Source organism: Pezoporus wallicus, unplaced genomic scaffold (assembly GCF_028554395.1).
Source record: "Pezoporus wallicus isolate ANWC-B61680 ecotype Strahan unplaced genomic scaffold, APGP_CSIRO_Pwel_v1 contig_8143, whole genome shotgun sequence".
NCBI classification, from domain to species: domain Eukaryota; kingdom Metazoa; phylum Chordata; class Aves; order Psittaciformes; family Psittacidae; genus Pezoporus; species Pezoporus wallicus.
The window spans coordinates 127,837-141,176 of NW_026636259.1; the positions used below are offsets into that span (position 1 = coordinate 127,837).

The following is a 13,340-nucleotide window of genomic DNA, read 5'->3' on the forward strand; positions in this document are numbered from 1 at the left end:
AAGTCTTCTGAGGTCTGGATGTCTTTGTATGCTGTGGAAACTGTTACATAGGCTAACTGGGCAGGTAGTTGCAGTGTGGAGTGTAAGAACACTTGACTCTGTACATTTTAGTTAGTGGTATCTCAGCCTTAATGCTTGGTGTTGGGAATTGTTTCCAGTTGTAAGTAGTGAGGGCAGGTTCAGAGGATACTGTGTTCATTGCATGGATTAAAACTGTGTAAACTTGAGGTTTACACTCTATACATTCCTCTTACACTTTGGAACAATAGGAGAAACAGTTTTCACATCTGCCCTGGTCTTACAAGAATTAGTTTTGCACTAGATCTGTCAGATGTGTGACTTTATGGCAATTGAGGGCATCAGACAAATCCCTACTGAATTGCAAAGGACTTCTGCAGTTCTCAAGTTGTACTCTCTCCGATTTCACTTGTGGAACTGTGTTACCGTGCTCCATGCAAGGAGATTGTATGGAGGGCTCAGAGAAGAGTGGTCTTTGTACTCCAGAGCACAGCTGGTGATTTATTGTGGACCAAGATCCAGTTTCTTCTAATCAGGGTGCATCTGCTGTTCATGAGCAGCTCAGAGGGGGAGCCATACAGCCGCTTTACATGAGCGAGGAACTCAAGATCCTTAATGTCATGTGAGAGCTGATAACCCTCTCTCAATCACTGGACACAGAAGCTGCATTTTGTAAACTAATCCTTTGACCCACAGGACTTCACTGAGAATGCCCACAGCAGCTGTGATTGAATCTGCTTCAGTGGTAGTAGGACACTGCACACAACTGGGTACTTCCTTCTTCAGTATTATGCACACAGGGGCACTTTTGTTACTACTGTTACCTATGGTAGCTTTCCAAACTATTCCATCACCTGTAATGATGCAATTTCTGATGATTTTTTCTTAAAACACCTTTCATTGGATGCTATAACCACTGGAAATGTTTTTATACTCACATGGTTTCTTTTCATGTACCACTAAAATAAATCCTGGCAGTGAAGTGTTCTACATGGCCTCGACTGATTTGAGAACGAGCACATTGGTTTTGGGTGGGGGGAGCATGAATTGGTGAATGGTGACCTTTCTCCATGGAACTTTGGTCATGTTTAATGCATAGATACAACAGTATTCCAGTGTTTTAGAATGGAATTCTGGTTTGGATCAAGGGGGTTTGATATTTCCTTGTAAAAATGCTTAAACTGCTTTCTCAATTTTGGAGTCCAGATTCTTCTAATTTCACTTTTTCACAGTGAATATTTCACAACCTGATTCGAGGTCTTTATTCTTGTCTCTGTGAAAGATCTGCTACATTATACTTCATATTTCAAATTTTATACGTTTTAATATACATTTGCTATCACATCATTTCCATCGAAGGATAACTCGTGGTTCTGGGCAACCTGATCTAGTTGAAGCTGTCCCTGCTCATTGCAGAGGGGTTAGACTAGATGAGCTTCAAAGGTCCCTTCTAACCTAAACCATTCTATAATGCTATATGCCTACCAAGGAATGTTGTCCAGTATAGCCTCATTTGACTTCCATATATTTCTGATGCCTGGCTAGCTCAGGATGTGCAGGGTATCATTGCACATAGATAGTGCAGCTCTCTGTAAACAGGAAATACTTCCAAGATGTCTTGCGTGTTTGTTAGACCCTAAAAATACGTTCAGATAAAGCCCATTGTTTCTACTACCACTGCTTCCTTCTTTGCTCTTGGACACTGAGTGACACTCAGATGAACTTGGCTGAATTAATGTAGTGCAGTGGAAAGGCCACTGGAGCAAAGCTTGAATTAGGTTTTCCTTGAGAGAGGAAGCTTTTTGAGAACTCTGCCTTACTGACAGAGTATTTCCGATGGCCCTTTTTGTCCTTGGATATAGGGACTTGTTACTTGAAAGGGATTGAAATGAAGCAATTTCTTCTGTAATAACAAGATACAAAGATCCTGGTACTCGTCACTGCATGGTGTTATTTAACTTTATAACTCATGCATTAAGCAGCCAATATCCTAGTCTCCTTATAGCTGTTTTTTCTTGAAAGAGAATGGAGGTGTTTGTGTAAATATGGAAGAAGTATTTGAAGCCAGTTTTCTGTGTGCACAGCTTGCTGTCATTTACTCTCTTTAGGCATAAACTCAAACACTGGAGAGCTGTGTAGTGCACAGTAGTGCAGAGTGAGTTACTCTGTGTGGCTCGCTCATTGAGCCAAGGCAGTGGCAATCCCCACCCAGTGGATCTGCACGGTGCACATTTAGTTCCACTGGAAACTGATCTACTTGGGAACTACACTGAGTTTGTCTGTTTAATTGCTTCAACTTAAGAAACATCAGGTTTCTGTGTGTGCATCCCACTCCCTGTATTACAGTGGAGCTGTCATCTTCCCCTTGCAAGGTCCCTGCAATTAAAAGAACATCTCCGATGTGCTATCAAGAAAGTAGGAAGAGAAGTCTGTGTGGGAGAGTCGAGCTCAGGTTGGAAGGATTCCTGGAAGACAACCTCGGAATGCAGACAAGTGAGAGGAAGTGCAGAGGTACAGGAAAATCCTGAAAATCAGAATTTTCTGGCACCACAAAGAGAAGAAAACCATGATGACAGACATTTTAACCTGTGACCCTTTCTTGGAAACTGACAGTTATCAAATACCAGCCTCAGCATTGCTTATCAGACAGGAGCTTCACTGTAACTGCAGTTCCCCTCTTCTGTTTTGTTCTCTCTTACATTTTTCACCCTCTGTCTGCTTTCTTTATCCTTTCCTTTTTTCCCCTCTCATTCTCACTTGTAACCCATTTTCAGAGGGATTTTTTTTGCACATGATTCTGGTCTCTGAGTCACAGAATCATTCCAGTTAAACAGCTCTGGTGTTGTGGACTACTCCTCTTTGTCGTTTCTCTGCATAGGAAGGGTAGATAAGAGGCTATCTCCTCTTGCTCCATGTGTTGCTCCACGTTACTTGGGTGGGTTTGTTTGGGGAAGTGACGGTGATGGTTTCTTCAGATGTGATGAAATCTTTTTCAGTATTGGGAAGTGGTCAAGGAAATACTTATTGGACTGGAACCATCTTGTATATAACAGCTAAGGGATGTTAATTGTAATTCCAGATACACAACATGGGAGAGTGACAGGCCATCTCCTTTCAATTGCAGAGCAGAGTGGTGTTCCCTGTATCTGCTCTGGAATGGCCAGGGGCTCCATCATAATTGGATGGCTTTTTGACAAGCAGCATCTGGAACTGGTTTGTAGTAAATTTAAAACTCAAACGTGGCTATTCCAATAAGAGAGAAGGAATTGTCTCCTCACAGCAGGTCTTAAAATACCTGACATTTAGCCTGATCACAAGCAGTACATCTTCATCTGTTGAGGGTGTGCAAAGGGAGGGTGGTAGGATTACATACTGCATGGATGGATGACATGTCTTACACCAGTGTTCACCACATTATTTTTCCTCATGTTCATAGTAGGAATCTTTGTGCAGCAAAGTACAAGTTAATTTCCTTTGCCATGATCAAAGATTCACTTGATAATGATTCAGTTCTACAGCAATTTGAGGAACTTCCTGTCCTTACCATGGGAGCAATCAGTATTTTCCATTGCTCTATCTCTAAACCAAGGATCTGGGGGGCTGAGAGGAAGAATCTTTTCTACATAAAACGTCTTGGTAGATGTGTAGAGTCTGACATATGATTGTTTCGTGCTAACACCTCTGAACCAGCATCCGGACTTTTCTAAGCCCATTGGGACTAAAGTGGAACATCAACAGTTTGCGGCAATAAACACGAACATAAATTCAGGCTTCTTGGAACTGTCTCAACACATTGTAACCCATGGAAGCTAGTCTTGAACTTAATTGTTGTTTCAACTCACACCTACACTTGCTATAAATACAGAGGTTCGTCTCTTCCTCTCGCAACAGGGCTCTGAACCCAAGATTGCAGTTAGTCGAGGTCTTCTCCCAGGCTACTCGGGTGCTGCTGCGCTTTGAAACCAGAACTATCCATAAAGAATAGAGAGATGCACTAACTTCCCTGGGAAAAATGGAGCTGCAAATTGAACTTATTCCTACAGGAGAAATCATCCGCGTGGCTAGTCGCAGTGGAGGATGCAAGACTGTAAGCCTGTTTTCTTTATTGTCTTTTTGACCTTCTCATGGTGGTAGTTACCTGATAACCAACGTGGTCCCTCCTGTTCTGAACTGAGAGATGTTGGCACAAAAATGTGCAGCTTCTGCAGCACTGGCTGGTCATTGGGATGCCTGTCGCTGTGTTGTGAACAGTTTTCTCTCACTAGGATGAAATGTGTAGCCCTGAATGTTAATGTTGAGTGACTGGGAGCATATAAAGAGTGTTTCCTGTAGAAACACTTGGGTGTACCAGAGTTGCAATCAGTGTTTGGCCTGGCCATATTCATTCTGTTGGAATTCTGGAAGCACTTTCCAACTACAAAGGAAGGGAAAGAGCTTTGAAGAGTGTTTTGATCCTCTTCAATATTGATTGTCCATGCTGTCACTGGGTCCGTGCCCTGAATGTGGTAGGAAGGTTCACACATCAGGAATTCAGTGGCAGAGGAAGATATAAGTGGAGTGTTATTGATGGGTTGGGTTGGAAGTTCCAGCCCCCTGCAGTGGGCAGGAGCACCTTACACTAGACCAGGTTTGTATGTGAGGGATGGAAAATCCCTGAGCTGATTATTTCTGGTTTGATGTGGTGGACATCAAGAGCTAGGTGCTTTTCTAAGGATAATTTCAGTTTTCAGTATTGGGAATGAATGGGAATCTGTGTGTTTTGCTGCAGGATGTTTTCTAACTGGATTTGTGTCCTTTTTAAAGGAGTTTAAAGAGAAGGAACTGTGTAGAAGCCCTTTAAAAACATCCCGAAGTAAAACTTGGAATTTGTATCTCTTTGTAATAGGTACTTCAAAACCGTCATAGGGTTCAGCTGTGGCTGCAGGTTGTGGTGGGCAGAGGCACTTCTTGCACCTCTGTGTGTGTTGCTCCAGTTTCCTTACGTTCTCTTTCTAGTAACTAATGTGAAACTCCACCTGAAGGTTAGCAAGGACATTGTGCAGGTGACAGCTGTTGGGTTGTCAGAGATACCTGAGCGCTCTCAGAACTGGAGAGAGAGATGATTCTGATCTTTGGGTTTCAGTAACTGATCCAGGAATGTTACTGACTGACTTGTAGCAGCAGTAAGAGGACACTGGTGGGACTGAGCTGTCGTTCCCAGAGGGAACTGTTCCTTTAAACAGTATCCCAACTAGTATGTGCCAGGGTCCTGGGAGACCTCAGAGAGACAATGTATTAGTTCAGCTTTCTAAGCAGTTTCAAGTACTCATAAGAAGCCCATAAACTCCAGTTCGCTGCTTTGAGCACAGCAGTGTGTGCTTGTCAAGTACTGCTGCTGCTGCAGGAATGGCCAGAGGAGGGAAGGGTCTTACGTGCTAGGCACAAACAGAAGCTTGTGGTTGACAATACTTCAAACTGCTGCACGAGCGGCAAGCGCAGAGCTTCACTGTTGCAGCGCAGTGTGCTTCAGGCCGTTGGAATTCAACGCGTGCAGAATTCCCTGTGGATCCTGGACTGCCTCCGGTACCCCACACATGGCCGAGATGAACCGGGCTGCCTGTTGCCGCTTGGAGAAGCCAGAGACCTGAACTTGCGGAGCTCTCTAGGGAGTCACTGCAGAGTGACCTTCACGTAAGCACACCCCGCTCATGCTTCCCACCAGCCAGGAGGGAATCACCATCAGCGTCCGCGCTCCAGCCGCAGGACAACGGGTGCTGCGGGGCTCGGCAGCAGCGGGAACCCCACCCGCTTACCGGCAGGATGCGGTTGTGCCGAGCAAGGCGCTCAGCGCCGCCGCGCTCCCCCGGGGGTCCCGCTGCCCGCCCCGCGGAGCTGACGGCAGGTGAGGGCGGAGGCAGGGCCGCGGCCGCGCTCACTCCGCATGCCCGGCGCTCGGACATGCTCACTAGCGGCACGGCGCGGCGCGGGCTCCCGTGGGCAGTCGCCGCCGAGGCGCTGGCGGAGCCGCCGCAGGGCCCCGAGCAGCGCGTCCCGGGGGGCGCGGAGCGCAGGTGAGCGCGGTGCGGAGCGGAGGGACGGGAGCGGTGAGCGCGGCCGCACATCCGCCGTCCCTGGGCGCACTGGGGAGCGCCGGGGCGCGGGCACATGGCCGCGGGTCGGGGGCTGTGCCCGGAGGGGGGGGCAGCTGGGGCGGTACCGGACGGCGCTCTGGGGAAGGGAGGGAGGACGGACACATAGAGGCAGGCAGACGGACGGACAGAGACAGCCGCGGCTTGGCCGTGCCCCCGAAGTCGGCGACCTTCCCGGAAACTCTAACGTTTCCACGGTAGAAACAAATGACCCTTTGAGAGCAGCCGGCATCCTGGCTCCGGCAGCGCGGAGCGCTCCCTGCCCTCCCCTCCCCTTCCGTAGCGTTACTGGAACGCGCTCCGGTAACGCTTCCCTCACGGGATCCCAAACGCTCCTGCCTGGGACGGGGCGAGCCCTGCCGAGGCAGGAGGAAGGTTGGAGCGGAGACGGGGCCGTGTCGCTGTCGGTGTGCTCGGGAGGACCTGCCCGGTTCTCCTGAAGAAATGCTTTCTGTCCATACCGAACTTGTTCTGTACCTTCTCGTGCTGCTGTGTGTTTATGGGCGGTATGATAGTGCTTCATACTAGAACAATTCTGCCTTTATATATACTGGAATAGTTCTTCCTCATTTGCTAGTGCATGCACAGGTGCCTAAAAGCACTTCGTGAAGAAAGCTCCTTGTTCTTAGTTTTCTCATAGGTGTTGAACACTGTAACTTCTCCAGCTTGGACCCCAGGTCTGCACCCCACTTACACCCAAGGGTGCCCATCCGTTGTGCTCCTTTCTATGCCACTTTTCCCCTTATTGTAATATACCTTAGCACTTAGTTGGTTTAAGTGATAGGGGTCTGTGGAAGGAATCTGGCTCTGGGCTGAATGAACGTCTCATTCTAGTAACTTGAACGTTCCACGTAAGCTGGCTTGATCTGCATCTCCCGCTTGGGAGGGTTACAGAAGGAAAGTGATTGTGAGATGCAATACAGAGATTATTGTGGTATTTATTCCTTCTGTGGCGGTTGCTAGAGGTGGAAAGCTTCTCTGGAACAACTTGTAGGTGGCAGCTGCCTGGTTTCAGGGTTTTAGATAGTGACACATGAGAAAATGTGCTTGGTTGGTGGGACAAGCTGTGAAAGCAGCACCACCTCTTAGAGTAAGTGGGAAGAAAAGCATTAGTCTTTCATCTCCTTTTGGAGCAGTAGACAATTACCAGTTGTCAGCACCTTTACAAAAGCTACTTAAGGTCTGCAGAACTTAGGAGTTCTTAAGTTTTAAGTAAACCCTGATACGGCAACCACTGTCATAACACTGAGGGATTTTCAGTGATGATGCTGGATGTAATCCCGTGTTGCAGGGAGGGGCTGTGTAAATATAAATCTCTTCTATTGTGCCTGGCAGGGACCAGCGGAGTGCTGGGTTGTGCTCATCTGTCCTGATTTATCATGGTATGAAGGATGGATAGGTGTAGATGCCTTTATGCAGAGGTGAGATGGTTTTAGCCGTGTTCCGGTAGTATTCAGACATTTGGGATTTTCCTGTTGTTTGTAGTGTCATGTTCTTGTAGGACTCAGCTTTGCTGTGCTGGGAATTGCTTTCTAGGAAGTGTACAGATTCCTTTACCACTGTCAAAATAGACAGTCTGCACCAAATGCAGGGGAAACCAACTGCAGCAGTTGGTCACAGTCAAGAGCAGCAATATCTGAACTGCATCTCCCGTGTGCTTCAGTCCATTCCGTGCTCCCTCAGCCGAGTGCTCTTACCTGGCAGTTCTGAATAGTTCCAGCATGGAAAAGTTGAGGATCACTGAGCTGGAGCACTTTGCCTCCCAGGTTGGAGGAGGAATGGGTGAGGGATGTTCACAGTGTGCTTTCAAATAACTCATGCCTTCTGTAAGACAAATTTACACTTGGGTTACTGGTGCTGCAGAAAAGGAGGTGCAGAAAACGTGAAGTGCAGTGTGTTTTCCTAGGGATGGTGTTCCCTACTGCCCTGTGTAAGTGATGCAAGTGGAACTAAATCACTTGTCCCTTCATACAAGCTAAAGAACCATTTGTGAAGGCTTGTTTGTGTGTTCCTAAAACATTGCTGTGGGGAAAACCATTTGTATTGTGCTTTGGCTTACCTGTATCAGTGACAGCCAGATGTGTGGTTCACTTCTCAGAACTGATCCAAGTGGAAACAGAGCAGGCAAAACAAATAGGGAATTCCTCTGGAGCAGCTTATGGTGTGAGCATGTGAACATCTCTGCCTGCACAAGGAATACAGTGGCACAGGAAGAAATGGCTGGAATCAGGTGGGGATTGCCCTGGTGGTAGCAGCAAAGCTTTGTACTGGCATAAAGTGATTGCAATTACAGCATGTTTTGTCTTCCATTAGGGGTTTTACTGTGTTACACACTGCTTTATAACCAACTCCTGAGTGATGTGGTTGGCTTTCACTGGGATTACTACCCCTGACTTTGACAGAAACCCTGCACCTCACCTTCTGCCATCTTTTCTGGGGGATGAGGTTTGCAGGGTTGTCTTTGTGAGATTGTGGCAGTTATTTTCCTGCCTGGAGGGAGCCACTTGGACTGATGGAATGATTTCCCTGCTGGAGATTATCTTGTGCCCTCCTCTGCATGCCTTACTCCTTGTTGATGCATCAGCAGGGTAAGGTGGCCAGCTCTTCCCAGAAAGCATTAATAAAGATGTAAGCAAGCAGTGTGGGTAGATTTGAAAGGCTAAGTACATTTGTAATGACAGAAGGTTCTGAGTGGACAAATCTCAAGTCATTTGTTGCAACTGAGTCATGTTCTGTGGGGGTGGCAGGTATGGTAGTCTTTAAAGCCCTGCCCTGTGTTACTTAAATGCTCTTCAAGGAGCAGCAAGGCCAGTACCTTGTGTGTTAATATATATCTTCAGTGTTGTCTGGCTTATATTAAATCTCTATACTGGAAGGCAATAAAGCTTAGTATTTAGAACTCCTGGGACATTCATGCATGCATGGCTGGCTCTTCCTGGCAGCTGTTTAGGAAGGTACTTGGTCACATGTGGGGACAGGCCAAGGGGAATGGCTTTAACCTGCCAGAGGGGAGACTGAGCTGAGCTCTTGGGCAGAAGCTCTTCCCTGTGAGGGTGCTGAGGCGCTGGCACAGGGTGCCCAGAGAAGCTGTGGCTGCCCCATCCCTGGCAGTGTTCAAGGCCAGGTTGGACACAGGGGCTTGGAGCAAGCTGCTCTAGTGGAAGGGGTCCTGCCCATGGCAGGGGTTGGAACTGGCTGAGCTTTAAGGTCCCTTCCACCCCAAATCATCTGTGATTCTAGATGAACAGCCTCACCAGGACACTCGCAGCCCTTTAAGCAGTACATTGACCTTGCTCCAGCTTGGTCACTGCCCTTCCTGTGATTCAGTTCAGCTCCTGATAATAAATGCATAGATTTTTAGCATTTGGCAGTACCTTTGGACTGCTGCAATATTTGCCTTGTAGGCAGGAAGGTCCTGGAGCTGCGAGGTACACCAGCCTGCAGTTATTGGGCAGTTTTGTTACCAAATGAGCAGTGTCGTTGTTAGTGGCAAAGGAATGTCAAAATGTGTTGTGATTTTAGCCAGAAAATGCATAGTCTGTGAATGACAAAAAAATAATCCATCTGTGCTGTCTAAAAAGGTAACTTCTTTTCTCTTTCTCTGTAACAGAGCTTTCTAAAATCACTGCTAAGCAAAAAGATGCAGGTGGATAAAACCACAGTTTTGCTGTTGGGATGCAGACTGGACCTTACAAGCTACAGCTGCTTTAAAGGGCTGTGCCTTTAAATTTATGTTGGCAGTTTCTTCTGAAGGCAGTTTAAAGTTTACTGGGGATATTTGACCCTGCATTTCCTTGTAGTGTGCTTGCATCTGACCAGAGATTTCACCCTTACCGAAGGTAGTAGAGATGTGGTCCTAATCTTTGAGACAGTGTGGACTCATGGCTGGAGAAACAGCCTTTGTAGTGGTTTTAAGGCTTCAGGGAAACCTTTGTGCCTCAGCAGCTGAGGTTGCATTTCATTAGTTAGAGTGATCTGTGGTGCCTGATGCCAGCTGACAATCACCAGGTGTATTGGGCCATTTTACTAATGAAGAGGAGGATTAGGAAAGGAGCTGTAATTCAACGAGAGAACAGTGTCAGAGGATATTGGTGAGCTTACAACTGCGGTTTTCTTCTTCATTACCATATAGTCAATATATCCTGGTTGTCTGTCTGTGTTCATTAACACCTGCTCTAGGTAGGCTGTTGCTGCCCAAGAAAGAATCATCTTTACATCAGAGTTATAATGACAAACTGAGACCAGAAACTCCGCTCTTACTGCTCATTGTGGCTGGAGGGTCCAGTTAAGTCAATGTCCTGTTCTGTCCTAAGGAGACAGTGATCTGTTGAGCAAATTAAATTCCACTGAAACAGTAGAAGTGGCACCACAGAAGTAGGAGGAAAACTATTTTCCATCCTGAAGTGTGTCTTTGTGTAGTTGTTGCGAGTTGGGTCTTTTCAACTCGTGAACAGTAACTAATAACTTCTACATTATACAGCCCACACTGAGTCATTGTTTACTCAAGGAAATGACTCTCAACAGCCAGACTTGTTTGCTAACTTTAATAACTGAAATATGCACTTCCACACATCACAAGGCAGCACACTGTCATCAACATCTTGAAACCAAAAGCTGATACAGACACCACCATACAACCTTCTGTTACAAACAGTAGTGCTGCAGTTCAGGTTCTGACTGCAGCGAAGGCTGATGTGTCCAATGGTGCAGTTTGGAGAAGAGGGTTCTTGTTGGGTTGGTTTTTTCCTAGAGTTTTATTGAACTTTCCAAATTAGAGACCAGGAAAGTCTCTGTCCACACTGCTTGTTGTTTGAAATAACAGCTTGTCTTATGCTCTGAGGACTTCTGGAGGCTGTTCAGAATTGCCTCTTCTGCAGCTTGGGAGGGAAAGCCACACCTTTGCACCAGGAAGCCAGGAATTCCTTCTCTGACAGAGCTGGAACTTGGACAGCAAAGCAGATGTTTCTTCTGCCTTATGTGAACACTAAGTTCAGCTGTGAGCAGTTTTCTTCCCTCCTTACCTGCTGGTTTGTGTTTGCACCTTATTGTGTCACAGGTACCTTTCCTGACCACCATTACATGTATTAAGATTATAACAACCATTATGATTATAACAACCATCAGGGTTTGGATCCCTGGTTGGTTTTGGTGTACAGACCAAGCAATACCGAGTGCACGCAATGCAATATAGTCAGCTTTCTCCATTGCTTTGTTCCTGTGGGAGTGAAGTGGGGGCAGCTGAACGTGCCTGACTCGCGTGGGAAGGGTGTTTGGACCATTCAAAAGCAACTTTGAAGCTGTTTCTTCCTCTTGGATTGATGGATTTCTGAATTTTACCCTCAGTTCTCTTATTTTCCTTCCGAGCTACAAAGCACCACGTAACTAAAACAATACTGCAGCTTGGAAGAGAGGATCCAGAGCAATATGAGCACTGGAAAAGCAGAGTAATGTATCATGAGGAACTGTTTTTCTATCTGTTGCACCTTTCCAAAACCAACAAACAAAATCAAATGCCTATCACATTTCTCAAGTGAGCCACACGCTGCATTTGAAATAGTGTATTCAAAATGGACATTCCTGATTTCTCCTCGAGGCCCAAGCTTTTGGGGGCACAAAATAGGAAAGGTCTTGTATGAAAATGAGGGCAAATACAAAATACGTAACTTCCAACATCCCCATTTTATTTGTGCATGGATTTTTTTCCTCTTATGGGAGAGAATCGATAGCAGAGAAGCACAGCCCGTGTTTTTGTGTGCCTGGTCATAGCACCCTGTGGGAATGCAGATGACTTTAATCTTGCTGATCTTCTGTGTGGAAAGCTGCTGAATGGGAACTGAGAGCAACTTCTGGAGCTGTTAGCAAAGCTGGAACATCTATATTTGTTTAAACAAGGTTTGTTGGAGTCCTTAGAACACTGAAGAAAAACATGTGAAGACATAATGGTCCGAGCACAATCTCTTCTCTTTTTGCTTGATAAAATTAAAGAAAACATGGGTTGATGGCTATGGACCATTTATATATTTGGGTTAAGCTTTCAGATGTTGTCCCAAGTCTAAACTAACCTGATTTGAGATAACTGTGTCCTGATCCAAGGATGAAGTATAAAGGAAAGGACAAAGATGAGCTGCTCTTCCTGGAAACTGCTGCAGACAGGGATCACCTTGAAACTTCCCTTTACTGTGTCAGTGAGAGCTGCCAGAGCAGGGATGGCTGGAGCTGTGAGCCTGGCAGGTAGGGAGTGCTGGCAGTGAGCACTTGTGGCACGTTGGTCATGAAGGCACCACATGATGAGGAAATGCTGCAAGAGATGCAGAGTTCTGTATGCAAAAACTCCTTGCACAGAGCCAAAGGGGGGTGTTTGATCTCTCTTTAAACTGCAACCTGACTGGTTGCCAGGTGTCTGTTTCTGCTGTGATGATTCCGTGTCTAGGTGGGGGCATCATGGAGCTCCTTGAACCTTCAGCCTGGAACATATTCACCTGCCAGCTGCTGCTCTCCGAACCACTTCCCTGCTTCAGCTTGCAACGGGAGGAATATTCCACGAAGTGGCTCCGTGTAGGATGGGAATGTGAACTATGTCCAGGCTGAAGTCCATGGAACTCAAAAGCTGCACTCATGTAACTGTTTACTTCTTTCTAGAGGCTTCAGTTAAGTTGGCTCTTTGTCACTGAATGCGTTTCTGTGCCATCAGAAGTAGGGAGCACGTGAAAAGACCGCGTTGCCACCTGAGTGGAAGAAAATCAGTGTTGTTGCACATTGAGGGCATATGTTTGGAAAGAAATCATTTCCAAGCATTGTACAAGCAAGCTGTTATTTTCCAAGGGAAACCTTTGTGGCAAATCTTGCTTTTATTTTGCATGGGCTGGAAAGGTAAATTCTGGTATAAAGGTCTAAAAGTAGCTGTGGGCTTGGTACCTTCCTCGTTTGAGTGGTGAATTTCTCTGGTTGATCTCTAGCACTCTGCTGAACTCTGGAAAGTGCTTTTCAGGCCACACTTTCACTGGCCCCAAACCACATTATCTTAATTACAAACCACTTAGCTGATGGTGAGTCAACACAGATGTGACACGGTGCTGGTTACAGTGGATCAGTCAGTGTTTAGTGTGGGCTGTGTGGAGATTTGTGGATTGATAGGAAATGGGAAGGTTCCTTTGGGTCAGTAAGTGGCACAGGGATGCATGGAGTGAGCTCATC

The 13,340-nt window shown here is 46.4% G+C and overlaps 1 protein-coding gene across 4 annotated transcripts in view; it reads left to right on the forward strand.

The window, feature by feature from the left end:
- Window positions 1-3,416: 3,416 nt before the first annotated feature.
- Window positions 3,417-13,340, forward strand: part of MYO1C (myosin IC) — a 52,350-nt gene continuing 42,426 nt past the window's right edge. Inside the window, exon 1 of one of the 4 annotated variants that reach the window (XM_057399476.1) lies at window positions 3,417-4,105. In XM_057399476.1, the coding sequence (XP_057255459.1) occupies window positions 4,031-4,105 (75 nt within the window). In that variant the 5' untranslated portion in view covers window positions 3,417-4,030. Of the gene's footprint in view, window positions 4,106-5,926; window positions 6,069-9,999; window positions 10,238-12,614; window positions 12,764-13,340 lie in introns of those variants that run through there. The other 3 variants (XM_057399479.1, XM_057399481.1, XM_057399477.1) reach the window with 3 other exon arrangements.